The following is a 20,437-nucleotide window of genomic DNA, read 5'->3' as shown; positions in this document are numbered from 1 at the left end:
AATCAGGATTCGGGCTGGACAGAGGTAAAACGCAAGAAAGATGCTGTGATGTCTGATGCCTCTCCCTCTCCTCCTGTTACTTTTAAGAATTTAAGGAATGTCGATGAAATTGATAAGCGAAAAGGGGCTCCGGTTGGACCTCTAGGGAGTGCCAGGTTAACCAAGACTCAAAAGAAAAAGCTTCGACTTCTTAAGGGGAGTTCGCCTCCTCCTAACTCCGCAATTTAATTATGGTTGAGTTAGATTTTTGTTCCTTTAACGTTCGGGGGATCCATAATAAATTGCCTTTTATTAAGGACTTTGTGAATAATTATCGCTTGGATCTTTTTGTTGCATTAGAAACCCGAGTTAAAGAAGGAAATGCGGCGCGTATATCTTCTCAGATTAACAGGCATTTCAGTTGGTTATTTAACTACCAACACCATTATAATGGTCGTATATGGGTTGGTTGGAACCCAACCATTTGGGCAGTGCAGCTTTTGTCCTCCTCTGCTCAGCACATTTGTTTTTTGGTTACGAGAATAGTGGATCAAGTTTCTTTTGTGATGACTACAGTATATGCGTTTAATGAATATGCGGCTCGTCGTAGCCTATGGGATGAACTTGCAGGAATTCAAGAGCAATGGGTGACTGAACTTGAGAGACCATGGTGCATTTTGGGTGACTTCAACAGTTTTATTAATATGAACGAGACCACTGGCCCTCCTCCTCGCGCTTATCAGGGTATTTCGGAATTTAGGGACTGTGTTAATAACATTGGTGTCACGGATCTACGCTTCTCTGGTGATTTCTTTACTTGGAGAGATAATAATCTTGAAGATATCCTTCTGCGTAAACTTGACAGAGTTCTCGTTAATGATAATTGGTTGGCTAGTTTTGACCTCTCGCAAGCTATTTTCTTGCCTCGGGGCTTGTCTGATCATAGCCCTGCTGCTGTGAGTTTGGGCCTTCGTAGAGAGCGTATCTTTAAACCCTTCCAGATTTTCCAGCATCTGATTGAGCACCCGGGTTTTCTTCAGGTTGTTAAAGATGCTTGGTCCATTGAAGTTCAGGGGGATCCTTGGTTCGTTCTCACCTCGAAGCTCCAAGGTGTCAAGAAAGGTCTCAAACGGCTAAATTCTAGCACTGGTGATCTGCAGGATAATGTGAATCGTGCCAGGACTGAGCTTTCACTCTTTCAAAGTAATATGCCAAGTAACCCTGACCGGGACTGTCTATCTCATGAGCTGCTTCTTATGGCTCAATTTAATAAGGCTTTGGCTACTCAGGAGACCTTTCTCAAGCAAAAATCAAGGATAAAATGGCTTAATTGTGGGGATAATAACAACAAATTCTTCTTTAATTGCTGCAAAGCTCGGTGGAACAACAGGAAAATTTTAGCTCTCCAAAGTAATGGTCATATGGTCCATTCTCACAGGGAAATCTCGACTGAAGCTGTGAATTATTTTACAAATCTGCTTGGTTGTGACAGACCAGTTCTCCCGATTTTAAATGATCTTTGTTTTAATCGTCTCTCTGAGGATCAATGTAGTACTCTGAGCAGAGACTTCTTGAATGCAGATATTAAGAGTACCTTTATGCATTTGGCTAAGCTTAAAAGCCCTGGTCCCGACGGGTGGACCGCTGAATTCTTCATTGCAGCCTGGGAAGTAATTGGTGATGACATTATTAAGGCTGTCAACTATTTCTTCCACGAGCTTCACCTCCCGAATATTGTGAATTCTGCTGCATTGGCATTAATTCCAAAAATTCCGAATGCTTCTTCTATGAACCTGTTTCGTCCAATTTCGTGTTGCAATGTCCTTTATAAGGCTATCACCAAGATGTTGACACATCGTATGAAGAATATAATGTCGGACCTGATCTCTCCCAATCAAGTGGCATTTGTTAAAGGTCGAAAGATTGGAGACCATGTATTACTTGCTCAAGCGCTTTGTAAGGACTACCATCTCAATTTTGGCCCTCCAAGAATAGCTTTTAAGCTTGACCTTACCAAGGCATTTGATACAATTAACTGGCAGTTCCTCTTTGATGCTTTAGAGCTTTATGGTTTCCCCTCCAAGTTCATCAACTGGATCAAAGCTTGTATCACTGGTTCTATGCTCTCCATTAAAGTCAATGGTTCGCTTGAAGGATACTTCAAATGTAAGTCGGGTCTCAAACAAGGTGATCCCCTCTCCCCTTATTTGTTTGTCCTAGCTATGGAGGTCTTGACAGCGTGTATTAATCTTAAGACGAGGAGTGGTGATTTTAAATATCATTGTAAAGCAAAAGAGGCTGGTATCACGAATCTAATCTTTGCCGATGATGTTATGCTATTCTGCAAGGGGGATAACAATTCGGTTCAGATTATGTTAGAAGCTGTGGACCTTTTTTCTCGCATGACAGGGCTGTCTCCCAATAAGTCTAAGTGTGTTGTATTTTTTGGTAACGTTCCTTCTCTTACCCAGGACTTCGCCATTGCCACTTCTGGGTTTAATCGAGGTTATCTTCCTGTTACATACCTCGGTTTGCCTCTCATCTCTGGGAAACTTAATGAACGAGAATGTCAGCCTTTGATATCTAGAATCTGTGGGAAGTTTGAAGCTTGGGGTAATACTCATATTAGTCAGGCAGGGCGTGCTCAACTCCTCAAGTCTATCATCTTCGGAATTCAAGGTTTCTGGTCCCAATACCTCTTCTTGCCGAAGAAGATTCTCAAAAGGATTCAGAGTCTCATGTCTAAATTCTTATGGAAGGGTGTGCTTGACGGACGATGTATCTATAAAGTCTCCTGGTCTCATTGTTGTTTTCCTAAAACCGAGGGGGGACTCGGCTTCAAGGAATTGCTGGGCTGGAACCAAAGTGCAATTTGTCACCAACTTTGGAGAATTATTCGTAAAAAAGATGACTCCCTCTGGCTGAAATGGGTGCACAAGAGTTTGCTTAAAAGGAAAGGAATCTGGACTATGAGTATGCCTGGTAAATGTTCGTGGGCAGTTCGGAAAATTCTCAATGCAAGGAGCCTGGTCTTGAGGCACATTTCTTACAAAGTTGGGGTAGACTCTGATTTCCTTTTGTGGCATGATCCGTGGGGAGGCCCTCATACTATGTTGCAGGTTCTGGGTACAAGAGCTATCTCGTCTCTGGAATCATTTTCCATGGCTCCTCTTCGTTCCATCATTCGAGATGGCCATTGGTTTTTGGGCCCCTCGAACGATATGACTGTCATCAATCTTCGTCTACGCTGTGCTTCAGTTGCTATTCATGACGAGGAATCTGGGACGACCTTCGCAATCATGGTGCAATGCCTCTGTGGTATCATTTTGTTTGGTGCAAATTCCGTGTCCCAAAAGTTGCGTTTACAGCTTGGCTAATTGTTCAGGAAAGGTTGTTTACAAAGGACCGAATGCTCAGATTCCATATGAATGTCGACAGTAGATGTGTGATGTGTAACCTGGAGGATGAAACGCACGAACACCTGTTTTGTCAATGTCAATACACTCGTCAAATTTATGGTAGTTGGCACTGGAATATAACTCGTGAATGGAATAAATTTAAAAATGGGGAAGTTTACTATGCTCTGAGGCTTTCTTCAATCGAAAAGGAGTTGACTTTTCTTTATGTTGCTGTGGCAATGTTCATGATATGGAAAGAGCGTAACCTGAGAATCCATGACCACACGTCCAGGGGAGCGGCCAGTATTATTGCTGAAGTCAAACGATTTGTCCGTGAAAAAATTGCTACATGCAATTTTTTTAAACAAAGTCTTCAGAGGGACCCGGAGCTTATTTCTCATATGTATTAGTTTGACTAGACTCTAGTGGCTTAATGTTTCTTTTTAGCTTCCACTGTATTCTCCGTAGCTGGAGTTCCATCCCTATCTCTTTTCATGTATTGTTAGCTTAGCAGTCTAGAAAAGATTTCTTGTTGTTCGACCTTTCCTGGGGTATGCCCCTTGTAGCTTGTCTTTCTCTTTCTATTTTATATAAAATCTTAATTAGCGAAAAAAAAAAAAAAACAACTTGTAGCTTCATTTTCGGTTGTTTAAAATTAGAATCAACTTGTAGTTTCATTCTTGACTCGTTTGATCCCGGAAACAACTTGTTGCTTCATTATTGGCTAGATTGAAGTTGGAAGCAACTTGTAGCTTCATTCCAGACTCGTTTGAAGTTGAAAACAACTTGTAGCTTTATTTTCGGTTGTTTAAAATTAGAACCAACTTGTAGTTTATTCTTGACTCGTTTGAGCCGGAAACAACTTGTTGCTTTATTATTGGCTAGATTGAATTTGGAAACAACTTGTAGCTTCATTTTCGGTTGTTTAAAATTAGAAGCAACTTGTAGTCGTTTGAGCCCGGAAACAACTTGTTGTAGCTTCATTCCAGACTCGTTTGAAGTTGAAAACAACTTGTTGCTTCATTTTCGGTTGTTTAAAATTAGAACCAACTTGTAGTTTCATTCTTGACTCGTTTGAGCCGGAAACAAGTTGTTGCTTTATTATTGGCTAGATTGAATTTGGAAACAACTTGTAGCATCATTTTCAGTTGTTTAAAATTAGAATCAACTTGTAGTTTCTTTCTTGACTCGTTTGAGCCCGGAAACAACTTGTTGCTTCATTATTGGCTAGATTGAAGTTGGAAGCAACTTGTAGCTTCATTCCAGACTCGTTTGAAGTTGAAAACAACTTGTAGCTTTATTTCCGTTTGTTTAAAATTAGAACCAACTTGTAGTTTCATTCTTGACTCGTTTGAGCCGGAAACAACTTGTTGCTTTATTATTGGCTAGATTGAATTTGAAACAACTTAAAGCTTCATTTTCGGTTGTTTAAAATTAGAAGCAACTTGTAGTCGTTTGAGCCCGGAAACAACTTGTTGTAGCTTCATTCCAGACTCGTTTGAAGTTGAAAACAACTTGTAGCTTCATTTTCGGTTGTTTAAAATTAGAACCAACTTGTAGTTTCATTCTTGACTCGTTTGAGCCGGAAACAACTTGTTGCTTTATTATTGGCTAGATTGAATTTGGAAACAACTTGTAGCTTGATTTTCGGTTGCTTAAAATTAGAATGAACTTGTAGTTTCATTCATGACTCGTTTGAGCCCGGAAACAACCTGTTGCTTCATTATTGGCTAGATTTTTGGAAGCAACTTGTAGCTTCATTCCAGACTCGTTTGAAACAACTTGTAGCTTCATTTTCGGTTGTTTAAAATTAGAACCAACTTGTAGTTTCATTCTTGACTCGTTTGAGCCGGAAACAACTTGTTGCTTTATTATTGGCTAGATTGAATTTGGAAACAACTTGTAGCTTCATTTTCGGTTGTTTAAAATTAGAATCAACTTGTAGTTTTATTCTTGACTCATTTGAGCCCGGAAACAACTTGTTGCTTCATTATTGGCTAGATTGAAGTTGGAAGCAACTTTTATCTTCATTCCAGACTCGTTTGAAGTTGAAAACAACTTGTAGCTTCATTTTCGGTTGTTTAAAATTAGAACCAACTTGTAGTTTCATTCTTGACTCGTTTGAGCCGGAAACAACTTGTTGCTTTATTATTGGCTAGATTGAATTTAGAAACAACTTGTAGCTTCATTTTCAGTTGTTTAAAATTAGAAGCAACTTGTAGTCGTTTGAGCCCGGAAACAACTTGTTGTAGCTTCATTCCAGACTCGTTTGAAGTTGAAAACAACTTGTTGCTTCATTTTCGGTTGTTTAAAATTAGAACCAACTTGTAGTTTCATTCTTGACTCGTTTGAGCCGGAAACAACTTGTTGCTTTATTATCGGCTAGATTGAATTTGGAAACAACTTGTAGCTTTATTTTCGGTTGTTTAAAATTAGAATCAACTTGTAGTTTCATTCTTGACTCGTTTGAGCCCGGAAACAACTTGTTGATTCATTATTGGCTAGATTGAAGTTGGAAGCAACTTATAGCTTCATTCAAGACTCGTTTGAAGTTGGAAACAACTTGTAGCTTCATTTTCGGTTGTTTAAAATTAGAACCAACTTGTAGTTTCATTCTTGACTCGTTTGAGCCGGAAACAACTTGTTGCTTTATTATTGGCTAGATTGAATTTGGAAACAACTTTTAGCTTTATTTTCGGTTGTTTAAAATTAGAATCAACTTGTAGTTTCATTCTTGACTCATTTGAGCCCGGAAACAACTTGTTGCTTCATTATTGGCGAGATTGAAGTTGGAAGTAACTTTTAGCTTCATTCCAGACTCGTTTGAAGTTGAAAACAACTTGTAGCTTCATTTTCGGTTGTTTAAAATTAGAACCAACTTGTAGTTTCATTCTTGACTCGTTTGAGCCGGAAACAACTTGTTGCTTTATTATTGGCTAGATTGAATTAGGAAACAACTTGTAGCTTCATTTTCAGTTGTTTAAAATTAGAATCAACTTGTAGTTTCTTTCTTGACTCGTTTGAGCCCGGAAACAACTTGTTGCTTCATTATTGGCTAGATTGAAGTTGGAAGCAACTTGTAGCTTCATTCCAGACTCGTTTGAAGTTGGAAACAACTTGTAGCTTCATTTTCGGTTATTTAAAATTAGAACCAACTTGTAGTTTCATTCTTGACTCGTTTGAGCCTGAAACAACTAGTTGCTTTATTATTGCCTAGATTGAATTTGGAAACAACTTGTAGCTTTATTTTCGGTTGTTTAAAATTAGAATCAACTTGTAGTTTCATTCTTGACTCATTTGAGCCCGGAAACAACTTATTGCTTCATTATTGGCTAGATTAAAGTTGGAAGCAACTTGTAGCTTCATTCCAGACTCGTTTGAAGTTGAAAACAACTTGTAGCTTTATTTTCGGTTGTTTAAAATTGGAACCAACTTGTAGTTTCATTCTTGACTCGTTTGAGCCGGAAACATCTTGTTGCTTTATTATTGGCTATATTGAATTTGGAAACAACTTGTAGCTTCATTTTCCGTTGTTTAAAATTAGAATCAACTTGTATTTTCTTTCTTGACTCGTTTGAGCCCGGAAACAACTTGTTGCTTCATTATTGGCTAGATTGAAGTTGGAAGCAACTTGTATCTTCAATCCAGACTCGTTTGAAGTTGAAAACAACTTGTAGCTTTATTTTCGGTTGTTTATTGGCTAGATTGAATTTGAAAGCAACTTGTAGCTTAATTTTCGGTTGTTTAAAATTAGAAGCAACTTGTAGTCGTTTGAGCCCGGAAACAACTTGTTGTAGCTTCATTCCAGACTCGTTTGAAGTTGAAAACAACTTGTAGCTTCATTTTCGGTTGTTTAAAATTAGAACCAACTTGTAGTTTCATTCTTGATTCGTTTGAGCCGGAAACAACTTGTTGCTTTATTATTGGCTAGATTGAATTTGGAAACAACTTGTAGCTTCATTTTCGGTTGTTTAAAATTAGAAGCAACTTGTAGTCGTTTGAGCCCGGAAACAACTTGTTGTAGCTTCATTCCAGACTCGTTTGAAGTTGAAAACAACTTGTTGCTTCATTTTCGGTTGTTTAAAATTAGAACCAACTTGTAGTTTCATTCTTGACTCGTTTGAGCCGGAAACAACTTGTTGCTTTATTATTGGCTAGATTGAATTTGGAAACAACTTGTAGCCTCATTTTCGGTTGTTTAAAATTAGAAGCAACTTGTAGTCGTTTGAGCCCGGAAACAACTTGTTGTAGCTTCATTCCAGACTCGTTTGAAGTTGAAAACAACTTGTAGCTTCATTTTCGGTTGTTTAAAATTAGAACCAACTTGTAGTTTCATTCTTGACTCGTTTGAGCCGGAAACAACTTGTTGCTTTATTATTGGCTAGATTGAATTTGGAAACAACTTCTAGCTTGATTTTCGGTTGTTTAAAATTAGAATGAACTTGTAGTTTCATTCATGACTCGTTTGAACCCGGAAACAACTTGTTGCTTCATTATTGGCTAGATTGAAGTTGGAAGCAACTTGTAGCTTCATTCCAGACTCGTTTGAAGTTGAAAACAACTTGTAGCTTCATTTTCGGTTGTTTAAAATTAGAACCAACTTTTAGTTTCATTCTTGACTCGTTTGAGCCGGAAACAACTTGTTGCTTTATTATTGGCTAGATTGAATTTGGAAACAACTTGTAGCTTCATTTTCGGTTGTTTAAAATTAGAAGCAACTTGTAGTCGTTTGAGCCCGGAAACAACTTGTTGTAGCTTCATTCCAGACTCGTTTGAAGTTGAAAACAACTTGTTGCTTCATTTTCGGTTGTTTAAAATTAGAACCAACTTGTAGTTTCATTCTTGACTCGTTTGAGCCGGAAACAACTTGTTGCTTTATTATTGGCTAGATTGAATTTGGAAACAACTTGTAGCCTCATTTTCGGTTGTTTAAAATTAGAAGCAACTTGTAGTCGTTTGAGCCCGGAAACAACTTGTTGTAGCTTCATTCCAGACTCGTTTGAAGTTGAAAACAACTTGTAGCTTCATTTTCGGTTGTTTAAAATTAGAACCAACTTGTAGTTTCATTCTTGACTCGTTTGAGCCGGAAACAACTTGTTGCTTTATTATTGGCTAGATTGAATTTGGAAACAACTTCTAGCTTGATTTTCGGTTGTTTAAAATTAGAATGAACTTGTAGTTTCATTCATGACTCGTTTGAACCCGGAAACAACTTGTTGCTTCATTATTGGCTAGATTGAAGTTGGAAGCAACTTGTAGCTTCATTCCAGACTCGTTTGAAGTTGAAAACAACTTGTAGCTTCATTTTCGGTTGTTTAAAATTAGAACCAACTTTTAGTTTCATTCTTGACTCGTTTGAGCCGGAAACAACTTGTTGCTTTATTATTGGCTAGATTGAATTTGGAAACAACTTGTAGCTTCATTTTCGGTTGTTTAAAATTAGAATCAACTTGTAGTTTCATTCTTGACTCGTTTGATCCCGGAAACAACTTGTTGATTCATTATTGGCTAGATTGAAGTTGGAAGCAACTTGTAGCTTCATTCCAGACTCGTTTGAAGTTGAAAACAACTTGTAGCTTTATTTTCGGTTGTTTAAAATTAGAACCAACTTGTAGTTTATTATTGACTCGTTTGAGCCGGAAACAACTTGTTGCTTTATTATTGGCTAGATTGAATTTGGAAACAACTTGTAGCTTCATTTTCGGTTGTTTAAAATTAGAAGCAACTTGTAGTCGTTTGAGCCCGGAAACAACTTGTTGTAGCTTCATTCCAGACTCGTTTGAAGTTGAAAACAACTTGTTGCTTAATTTTCGGTTGTTTAAAATTAGAACCAACTTGTAGTTTCATTCTTGACTCGTTTGAGCCGGAAACAACTTGTTGCTTTATTATTGGCTAGATTGAATTTGAAAGCAACTTGTAGCTTCATTTTCGGTTGTTTAAAATTAGAAGCAACTTGTAGTCGTTTGAGCCCGGAAACAACTTGTTGTAGCTTCATTCCAGACTCGTTTGAAGTTGAAAACAACTTGTAGCTTCATTTTCGGTTGTTTAAAATTAGAACCAACTTGTAGTTTCATTCTTGACTCGTTTGAGCCGGAAACAACTTGTTGCTTTATTATTGGCTAGATTGAATTTGGAAACAACTTGTAGCTTCATTTTCGGTTGTTTAAAGTTAGAAGCAACTTGTAGTCGTTTGAGCCCGGAAGCAACTTGTTGTAGCTTCATTCCAGACTCGTTTGAAGTTGAAAACAACTTGTTGCTTCATTTTCGGTTGTTTAAAATTAGAACCAACTTGTAGTTTCATTCTTGACTCGTTTGAGCCGGAAACAACTTGTTGCTTTATTATTGGCTAGATTGAATTTGGAAACAACTTGTAGCCTCATTTTCGGTTGTTTAAAATTAGAAGCAACTTGTAGTCGTTTGAGCCCGGAAACAACTTGTTGTAGCTTCATTCCAGACTCGTTTGAAGTTGAAAACAACTTGTAGCTTCATTTTCGGTTGTTTAAAATTAGAACCAACTTGTAGTTTCATTCTTGACTCGTTTGAGCCGGAAACAACTTGTTGCTTTATTATTGGCTAGATTGAATTTGGAAACAACTTGTAGCTTCATTTTCGGTTGTTTAAAATTAGAAGCAACTTGTAGTCGTTTGAGCCCGGAAACAACTTGTTGTAGCTTCATTCCAGACTCGTTTGAAGTTGAAAACAACTTGTTGCTTCATTTTCGGTTGTTTAAAATTAGAACCAACTTGTAGTTTCATTCTTGACTCGTTTGAGCCGGAAACAACTTGTTGCTTTATTATTGGCTAGATTGAATTTGGAAACAACTTGTAGCCTCATTTTCGGTTGTTTAAAATTAGAAGCAACTTGTAGTCGTTTGAGCCCGGAAACAACTTGTTGTAGCTTCATTCCAGACTCGTTTGAAGTTGAAAACAACTTGTAGCTTCATTTTCGGTTGTTTAAAATTAGAACCAACTTGTAGTTTCATTCTTGACTCGTTTGAGCCGGAAACAACTTGTTGCTTTATTATTGGCTAGATTGAATTTGGAAACAACTTCTAGCTTGATTTTCGGTTGTTTAAAATTAGAATGAACTTGTAGTTTCATTCATGACTCGTTTGAACCCGGAAACAACTTGTTGCTTCATTATTGGCTAGATTGAAGTTGGAAGCAACTTGTAGCTTCATTCCAGACTCGTTTGAAGTTGAAAACAACTTGTAGCTTCATTTTCGGTTGTTTAAAATTAGAACCAACTTTTAGTTTCATTCTTGACTCGTTTGAGCCGGAAACAACTTGTTGCTTTATTATTGGCTAGATTGAATTTGGAAACAACTTGTAGCTTCATTTTCGGTTGTTTAAAATTAGAAGCAACTTGTAGTCGTTTGAGCCCGGAAACAACTTGTTGTAGCTTCATTCCAGACTCGTTTGAAGTTGAAAACAACTTGTTGCTTCATTTTCGGTTGTTTAAAATTAGAACCAACTTGTAGTTTCATTCTTGACTCGTTTGAGCCGGAAACAACTTGTTGCTTTATTATTGGCTAGATTGAATTTGGAAACAACTTGTAGCCTCATTTTCGGTTGTTTAAAATTAGAAGCAACTTGTAGTCGTTTGAGCCCGGAAACAACTTGTTGTAGCTTCATTCCAGACTCGTTTGAAGTTGAAAACAACTTGTAGCTTCATTTTCGGTTGTTTAAAATTAGAACCAACTTGTAGTTTCATTCTTGACTCGTTTGAGCCGGAAACAACTTGTTGCTTTATTATTGGCTAGATTGAATTTGGAAACAACTTCTAGCTTGATTTTCGGTTGTTTAAAATTAGAATGAACTTGTAGTTTCATTCATGACTCGTTTGAACCCGGAAACAACTTGTTGCTTCATTATTGGCTAGATTGAAGTTGGAAGCAACTTGTAGCTTCATTCCAGACTCGTTTGAAGTTGAAAACAACTTGTAGCTTCATTTTCGGTTGTTTAAAATTAGAACCAACTTTTAGTTTCATTCTTGACTCGTTTGAGCCGGAAACAACTTGTTGCTTTATTATTGGCTAGATTGAATTTGGAAACAACTTGTAGCTTCATTTTCGGTTGTTTAAAATTAGAATCAACTTGTAGTTTCATTCTTGACTCGTTTGATCCCGGAAACAACTTGTTGATTCATTATTGGCTAGATTGAAGTTGGAAGCAACTTGTAGCTTCATTCCAGACTCGTTTGAAGTTGAAAACAACTTGTAGCTTTATTTTCGGTTGTTTAAAATTAGAACCAACTTGTAGTTTATTATTGACTCGTTTGAGCCGGAAACAACTTGTTGCTTTATTATTGGCTAGATTGAATTTGGAAACAACTTGTAGCTTCATTTTCGGTTGTTTAAAATTAGAAGCAACTTGTAGTCGTTTGAGCCCGGAAACAACTTGTTGTAGCTTCATTCCAGACTCGTTTGAAGTTGAAAACAACTTGTTGCTTAATTTTCGGTTGTTTAAAATTAGAACCAACTTGTAGTTTCATTCTTGACTCGTTTGAGCCGGAAACAACTTGTTGCTTTATTATTGGCTAGATTGAATTTGAAAGCAACTTGTAGCTTCATTTTCGGTTGTTTAAAATTAGAAGCAACTTGTAGTCGTTTGAGCCCGGAAACAACTTGTTGTAGCTTCATTCCAGACTCGTTTGAAGTTGAAAACAACTTGTAGCTTCATTTTCGGTTGTTTAAAATTAGAACCAACTTGTAGTTTCATTCTTGACTCGTTTGAGCCGGAAACAACTTGTTGCTTTATTATTGGCTAGATTGAATTTGGAAACAACTTGTAGCTTCATTTTCGGTTGTTTAAAGTTAGAAGCAACTTGTAGTCGTTTGAGCCCGGAAACAACTTGTTGTAGCTTCATTCCAGACTCGTTTGAAGTTGAAAACAACTTGTTGCTTCATTTTCGGTTGTTTAAAATTAGAACCAACTTGTAGTTTCATTCTTGACTCGTTTGAGCCGGAAACAACTTGTTGCTTTATTATTGGCTAGATTGAATTTGGAAACAACTTGTAGCCTCATTTTCGGTTGTTTAAAATTAGAAGCAACTTGTAGTCGTTTGAGCCCGGAAACAACTTGTTGTAGCTTCATTCCAGACTCGTTTGAAGTTGAAAACAACTTGTAGCTTCATTTTCGGTTGTTTAAAATTAGAACCAACTTGTAGTTTCATTCTTGACTCGTTTGAGCCGGAAACAACTTGTTGCTTTATTATTGGCTAGATTGAATTTGGAAACAACTTCTAGCTTGATTTTCGGTTGTTTAAAATTAGAATGAACTTGTAGTTTCATTCATGACTCGTTTGAGCCCGGAAACAACTTGTTGTTTCATTATTGGCTAGATTGAAGTTGGAAGCAACTTGTAGCTTCATTCCAGACTCGTTTGAAGTTGAAAACAACTTGTAGCTTCATTTTCGGTTGTTTAAAATTAGAACCAACTTTTAGTTTCATTCTTGACTCGTTTGAGCCGGAAACAACTTGTTGCTTTATTATTGGCTAGATTGAATTTGGAAACAACTTGTACCTTCATTTTCGGTTGTTTAAAATTAGAATCAACTTGTAGTTTCATTCTTGACTCGTTTGATCCCGGAAACAACTTGTTGCTTCATTATTGGCTAGATTGAAGTTGGAAGCAACTTGTAGCTTCATTCCAGACTCGTTTGAAGTTGAAAACAACTTGTAGCTTTATTTTCGGTTGTTTAAAATTAGAACCAACTTGTAGTTTATTCTTGACTCGTTTGAGCCGGAAACAACTTGTTGCTTTATTATTGGCTAGATTGAATTTGGAAAAAAACTTGTAGCTTTATTTTCGGTTGTTTAAAATTAGAAGCAACTTGTAGTCGTTTGAGCCCGGAAACAACTTGTTGTAGCTTCATTCCAGACACGTTTGAAGTTGAAAACAACTTGTTGCTTCATTTTCGGTTGTTTAAAATTAGAACCAACTTGTAGTTTCATTCTTGACTCGTTTGAGCCGGAAACAACTTGTTGCTTTATTATTGGCTAGATTGAATTTGAAAGCAACTTGTAGCTTCATTTTCGGTTGTTTAAAATTAGAAGCAACTTGTAGTCGTTTGAGCCCGGAAACAACTTGTTGTAGCTTCATTCCAGACTCGTTTGAAGTTGAAAACAACTTGTAGCTTCATTTTCGGTTGTTTAAAATTAGAACCAACTTGTAGTTTCATTCTTGACTCGTTTGAGCCGGAAACAACTTGTTGCTTTATTATTGGCTAGATTGAATTTGGAAACAACTTGTAGCTTCATTTTCGGTTGTTTAAAATTAGAAGCAACTTGTAGTCGTTTGAGCCCGGAAACAACTTGTTGTAGTTTCATTCCAGACTCGTTTGAAGTTGAAAACAACTTGTTGCTTCATTTTCGGTTGTTTAAAATTAGAACCAACTTGTAGTTTCATTCTTGACTCGTTTGAGCCGGAAACAACTTGTTGCTTTATTATTGGCTAGATTGAATTTGGAAACAACTTGTAGCCTCATTTTCGGTTGTTTAAAATTAGAAGCAACTTGTAGTCGTTTGAGCCCGGAAACAACTTGTTGTAGCTTCAATCCAGACTCGTTTGAAGTTGAAAACAACTTGTAGCTTCATTTTCGGTTGTTTAAAATTAGAACCAACTTGTAGTTTCATTCTTGACTCGTTTGAGCCGGAAACAACTTGTTGCTTTATTATTGGCTAGATTGAATTTGGAAACAACTTCTAGCTTGATTTTCGGTTGTTTAAAATTAGAATGAACTTGTAGTTTCATTCATGACTCGTTTGAGCCCGGAAACAACTTGTTGCTTCATTATTGGCTAGATTGAAGTTGGAAGCAACTTGTAGCTTCATTCCAGACTCGTTTGAAGTTGAAAACAACTTGTAGCTTCATTTTCGGTTGTTTAAAATTAGAACCAACTTTTAGTTTCATTCTTGACTCGTTTGAGCCGGAAACAACTTGTTGCTTTATTATTGGCTAGATTGAATTTGGAAACAACTTGTAGCTTCATTTTCGGTTGTTTAAAATTAGAATCAACTTGTAGTCGTTTGAGCCCGGAAACAACTTGTTGTAGCTTCATTCCAGACTCGTTTGAAGTTGAAAACAACTTGTTGCTTCATTTTCGGTTGTTTAAAATTAGAACCAACTTGTAGTTTCATTCTTGACTCGTTTGAGCCGGAAACAACTTGTTGCTTTATTATTGGCTAGATTGAATTTGGAAACAACTTGTAGCTTCATTTTCGGTTGTTTAAAATTAGAAGCAACTTGTAGTCGTTTGAGCCCGAAAACAACTTGTTGTAGCTTCATTCCAGACTCGTTTGAAGTTGAAAACAACTTGTTGCTTCATTTTCGGTAGTTTAAAATTAGAACCAACTTGTAGTTTCATTCTTGACTCGTTTGAGCCGGAAACAACTTGTTGCTTTATTATTGGCTAGATTGAATTTGAAAACAACTTGTAGCTTCATTTTCGGTTGTTTAAAATTAGAAGCAACTTGTAGTCGTTTGAGCCCGGAAACAACTTGTTGTAGCTTCATTCCAGACTCGTTTGAAGTTGAAAACAACTTGTAGCTTCATTTTCGGTTGTTTAAAATTAGAACCAACTTGTAGTTTCATTCTTGACTCGTTTGAGCCGGAAACAACTTGTTGCTTTATTATTGGCTAGATTGAATTTGGAAACAACTTGTAGCTTCATTTTCGGTTGTTTAAAATTAGAAGCAACTTGTAGTCGTTTGAGCCCGGAAACAACTTGTTGTAGCTTCATTCCAGACTCGTTTGAAGTTGAAAACAACTTGTTGCTTCATTTTCGGTTGTTTAAAATTAGAACCAACTTGTAGTTTCATTCTTGACTCGTTTGAGCCGGAAACAACTTGTTGCTTTATTATTGGCTAGATTGAATTTGGAAACAACTTATAGCCTCATTTTCGGTTGTTTAAAATTAGAAGCAACTTGTAGTCGTTTGAGCCCGGAAACAACTTGTTGTAGCTTCATTCCAGACTCGTTTGAAGTTGAAAACAACTTGTTGCTTCATTTTCGGTTGTTTAAAATTAGAACCAACTTGTAGTTTCATTCTTGACTCGTTTGAGCCGGAAACAACTTGTTGCTTTATTATTGGCTAGATTGAATTTGGAAACAACTTGTAGCTTGATTTTCGGTTGTTTAAAATTAGAATGAACTTGTAGTTTCATTCATGACTCGTTAGAGCCCGGAAACAACTTGTTGCTTCATTATTGGCTAGATTGAAGTTGGAAGCAACTTGTAGCTTCATTCCAGACTCGTTTGAAGTTGAAAACAAATTGTAGCTTCATTTTCGGTTGTTTAAAATTAGAACCAACTTGTAGTTTCATTCTTGACTCGTTTGAGCCGGAAACAACTTGTTGCTTTATTATTGGCTATATTGAATTTGGAAACAACTTGTAGCTTCATTTTCCGTTGTTTAAAATTGGAATCAACTTGTAGTTTCTTTCTTGACTCGTTTGAGCCCGGAAACAACTTGTTGCTTCATTATTGGCTAGATTGAAGTTGGAAGCAACTTGTATCTTCATTCCAGACTCGTTTGAAGTTGAAAACAACTTGTAGCTTTATTTTCGGTTGTTTAAAATTAGAACCAACTTGTAGTTTCATTCTTGAGTCGTTTGAGCCGGAAACAACTTGTTGCTTTATTATTGGCTAGATTGAATTTGGAAACAACTTGTAACTTCATTTTCGGTTGTTTAAAATTAGAAGCAACTTGTAGTCGTTTGAGCCCGAAAACAACTTGTTGTAGCTTCATTCCAGACTCGTTTGAAGTTGAAAACAACTTGTTGCTTCATTTTCGGTAGTTTAAAATTAGAACCAACTTGTAGTTTCATTCTTGACTCGTTTGAGCCGGAAACAACTTGTTGCTTTATTATTGGCTAGATTGAATTTGAAAACAACTTGTAGCTTCATTTTCGGTTGTTTAAAATTAGAAGCAACTTGTAGTCGTTTGAGCCCGGAAACAACTTGTTGTAGCTTCATTCCAGACTCGTTTGAAGTTGAAAACAACTTGTAGCTTCATTTTCGGTTGTTTAAAATTAGAACCAACTTGTAGTTTAATTATTGACTCGTTTGAGCCGGAAACAACTTGTTGCTTTATTATTGGCTAGATTGAATTTGGAAACAACTTGTAGCTTCATTTTCGGTTATTAGAAGCAACTTGTAGTCGTTTGAGCCCGGAAACAACTTGTTGTAGCTTCATTCCAGACTCGTTTGAAGTTGAAAACATGTTGCTTCATTTTCGGTTGTTTAAAATTAGAACCAACTTGTAGTTTCATTCTTGACTCGTTTGAGCCGGAAACAACTTGTTGCTTTATTATTGGCTAGATTGAATTTGGAAACAACTTATAGCCTCATTTTCGGTTGTTTAAAATTAGAAGCAACTTGTAGTTTCATTCTTGACTCGTTTGAGCCGGAAACAACTTGTTGCTTTATTATTGGCTAGATTGAATTTGGAAACAACTTGTAGCTTGATTTTCGGTTGTTTAAAATTAGAATGAACTTGTAGTTTCATTCATGACTCGTTAGAGCCCGGAAACAACTTGTTGCTTCATTATTGGCTAGATTGAAGTTGGAAGCAACTTGTAGCTTCATTCCAGACTCGTTTGAAGTTGAAAACAACTTGTAGCTTCATTTTCGGTTGCTTAAAATTAGAACCAACTTGTAGTTTCATTCTTGACTCGTTTGAGCCGGAAACAACTTGTTGCTTTATTATTGGCTAGATTGAATTTGGAAACAACTTGTAGCTTCATTTTCAGTTGTTTAAAATTAGAATCAACTTGTAGTTTCTTTCTTGACTCGTTTGAGCCCGGAAACAACTTGTTGCTTCATTATTGGCTAGATTGAAGTTGGAAGCAACTTGTAGCTTCATTCCAGACTCGTTTGAAGTTGAAAACAACTTGTAGCTTTATTTCCGGTTGTTTAAAATTAGAACCAACTTGTAGTTTCATTCTTGACTCGTTTGAGCCGGAAACAACTTGTTGCTTTATTATTGGCTAGATTGAATTTGGAAACAACTTAAAGCTTCATTTTCGGTTGTTTAAAATTAGAAGCAACTTGTAGTCGTTTGAGCCCGGAAACAACTTGTTGTAGCTTCATTCCAGACTCGTTTGAAGTTGAAAACAACTTGTAGCTTCATTTTCGGTTGTTTAAAATTAGAACCAACTTGTAGTTTCATTCTTGACTCGTTTGAGCCGGAAACAACTTGTTGCTTTATTATTGGCTAGATTGAATTTGAAAACAACTTGTAGCTTCATTTTCGGTTGTTTAAAATTAGAAGCAACTTGTAGTCGTTTGAGCCCGGAAACAACTTGTTGTAGCTTCATTCCAGACTCGTTTGAAGTTGAAAACAACTTGTAGCTTCATTTTCGGTTGTTTAAAATTAGAACCAACTTGTAGTTTAATTATTGACTCGTTTGAGCCGGAAACAACTTGTTGCTTTATTATTGGCTAGATTGAATTTGGAAACAACTTGTAGCTTCATTTTCGGTTGTTTAAAATTAGAAGCAACTTGTAGTCGTTTGAGCCCGGAAACAACTTGTTGTAGCTTCATTCCAGACTCGTTTGAAGTTGAAAACATGTTGCTTCATTTTCGGTTGTTTAAAATTAGAACCAACTTGTAGTTTCATTCTTGACTCGTTTGAGCCGGAAACAACTTGTTGCTTTATTATTGGCTAGATTGAATTTGGAAACAACTTATAGCCGATTTTCGGTTGTTTAAAATTAGAAGCAACTTGTAGTCGTTTGATCCCGGAAACAACTTGTTGTAGCTTCATTCCAGACTCGTTTGAAGTTGAAAACAACTTGTAGCTTCATTTTCGGTTGTTTAAAATTAGAACCAACTTGTAGTTTCATTCTTGACTCGTTTGAGCCGGAAACAACTTGTTGCTTTATTATTGGCTAGATTGAATTTGGAAACAACTTGTAGCTTGATTTTCGGTTGTTTAAAATTAGAATGAACTTGTAGTTTCATTCATGACTCGTTAGAGCCCGGAAACAACTTGTTGCTTCATTATTGGCTAGATTGAAGTTGGAAGCAACTTGTAGCTTCATTCCAGACTCGTTTGAAGTTGAAAACAACTTGTAGCTTCATTTTCGGTTGCTTAAAATTAGAACCAACTTGTAGTTTCATTCTTGACTCGTTTGAGCCGGAAACAACTTGTTGCTTTATTATTGGCTAGATTGAATTTGGAAACAACTTGTAGCTTCATTTTCAGTTGTTTAAAATTAGAATCAACTTGTAGTTTCTTTCTTGACTCGTTTGAGCCCGGAAACAACTTGTTGCTTCATTATTGGCTAGATTGAAGTTGGAAGCAACTTGTAGCTTCATTCCAGACTCGTTTGAAGTTGAAAACAACTTGTAGCTTTATTTCCGGTTGTTTAAAATTAGAACCAACTTGTAGTTTCATTCTTGACTCGTTTGAGCCGGAAACAACTTGTTGCTTTATTATTGGCTAGATTGAATTTGGAAACAACTTAAAGCTTCATTTTCGGTTGTTTAAAATTAGAAGCAACTTGTAGTCGTTTGAGCCCGGAAACAACTTGTTGTAGCTTCATTCCAGACTCGTTTGAAGTTGAAAACAACTTGTAGCTTCATTTTCGGTTGTTTAAAATTCGAACCAACTTGTAGTTTCATTCTTGACTCGTTTGAGCCGGAAACAACTTGTTGCTTTATTATTGGCTAGATTGAATTTGGAAACAACTTGTAGCTTGATTTTCGGTTGCTTAAAATTAGAATGAACTTGTAGTTTCATTCATGACTCGTTTGAGCCCGGAAACAACTTGTTGCTTCATTATTTGCTAGATTGAAGTTGGAAGCAACTTGTAGCTTCATTCCAGACTCGTTTGAAGTTGAAAACAACTTGTAGCTTCATTTTCGGTTGTTTAAAATTAGAACCAACTTGTAGTTTCATTCTTGACTCGTTTGAGCCGGAAACAACTTGTTGCTTTATTATTGGCTAGATTGAATTTGGAAACAACTTGTAACTTCATTTTCGGTTGTTTAAAATTAGAATCAACTTGTAGTTTCATTCTTGACTCATTTGAGCCTGGAAACAACTTGTTGCTTCATTATTGGCTAGATTGAAGTTGGAAGCAACTTTTAGCTTCATTCCAGACTCGTTTGAAGTTGAAAACAACTTGTAGCTTCATTTTCGGTTGTTTAAAATTAGAACCAACTTGTAGTTTCATTCTTGACTCGTTTGAGCCGGAAACAACTTGTTGCTTTATTATTGGCTAGATTGAATTTAGAAACAACTTGTAGCTTCATTTTCAGTTGTTTAAAATTAGAAGCAACTTGTAGTCGTTTGAGCCCGGAAACAACTTGTTGTAGCTTCATTCCAGACTCGTTTGAAGTTGAAAACAACTTGTTGCTTCATTTTCGGTTGTTTAAAATTAGAACCAACTTGTAGTTTCATTCTTGACTCGTTTGAGCCGGAAACAACTTGTTGCTTTATTATCGGCTAGATTGAATTTGGAAACAACTTGTAGCTTCATTTTCGGTTGTTTAAAATTAGAATCAACTTGTAGTTTCATTCTTGACTCGTTTGAGCCTGGAAACAACTTGTTGCTTCATTATTGGCTAGATTGAAGTTGGAAGCAACTTGTAGCTTCATTCCAGACTCGTTTGAAGTTGAAAACAACTTGTAGCTTTATTTCCGGTTGTTTAAAATTAGAACCAACTTGTAGTTTCATTCTTGACTCGTTTGAGCCGGAAACAACTTGTTGCTTTATTATTGGCTAGATTGAATTTGGAAACAACTTAAAGCTTCATTTTCGGTTGTTTAAAATTAGAAGCAACTTGTAGTCGTTTGAGCCCGGAAACAACTTGTTGTAGCTTCATTCCAGACTCGTTTGAAGTTGAAAACAACTTGTAGCTTCATTTTCGGTTGTTTAAAATTAGAACCAACTTGTAGTTTCATTCTTGACTCGTTTGAGCCGGAAACAACTTGTTGCTTTATTATTGGCTAGATTGAATTTGGAAACAACTTGTAGCTTGATTTTCGGTTGCTTAAAATTAGAATGAACTTGTAGTTTCATTCATGACTCGTTTGAGCCCGGAAACAA

General features: G+C 36.5%; 1 protein-coding gene across 1 annotated transcript; it reads left to right on the top strand.

Moving 5' to 3' along the window:
• Positions 1-230: 230 nt before the first annotated feature.
• On the top strand, positions 231-3,356 carry LOC108203686 (uncharacterized). Its single transcript, XM_017372747.1, has one exon. It carries the CDS (start codon positions 231-233, stop codon positions 3,354-3,356), a length of 3,126 nt encoding a protein of 1,041 aa, XP_017228236.1.
• The last annotated feature ends 17,081 nt before the right edge of the window (positions 3,357-20,437 follow it).

This window comes from Daucus carota, chromosome 3 (genome assembly GCF_001625215.2).
Source record: "Daucus carota subsp. sativus chromosome 3, DH1 v3.0, whole genome shotgun sequence".
Classification (NCBI taxonomy): Eukaryota; Viridiplantae; Streptophyta; class Magnoliopsida; order Apiales; family Apiaceae; genus Daucus; species Daucus carota.
This window is presented reverse-complemented; position numbering and strand designations above follow the sequence as displayed.

Bases quoted from the DNA above. Each gene is read 5' to 3' on its own strand.
- LOC108203686 (XM_017372747.1), top strand. From the start codon at position 231: ATGGTTGAGTTAGATTTTTGTTCCTTTAACGTTCGGGGGATCCATAAT.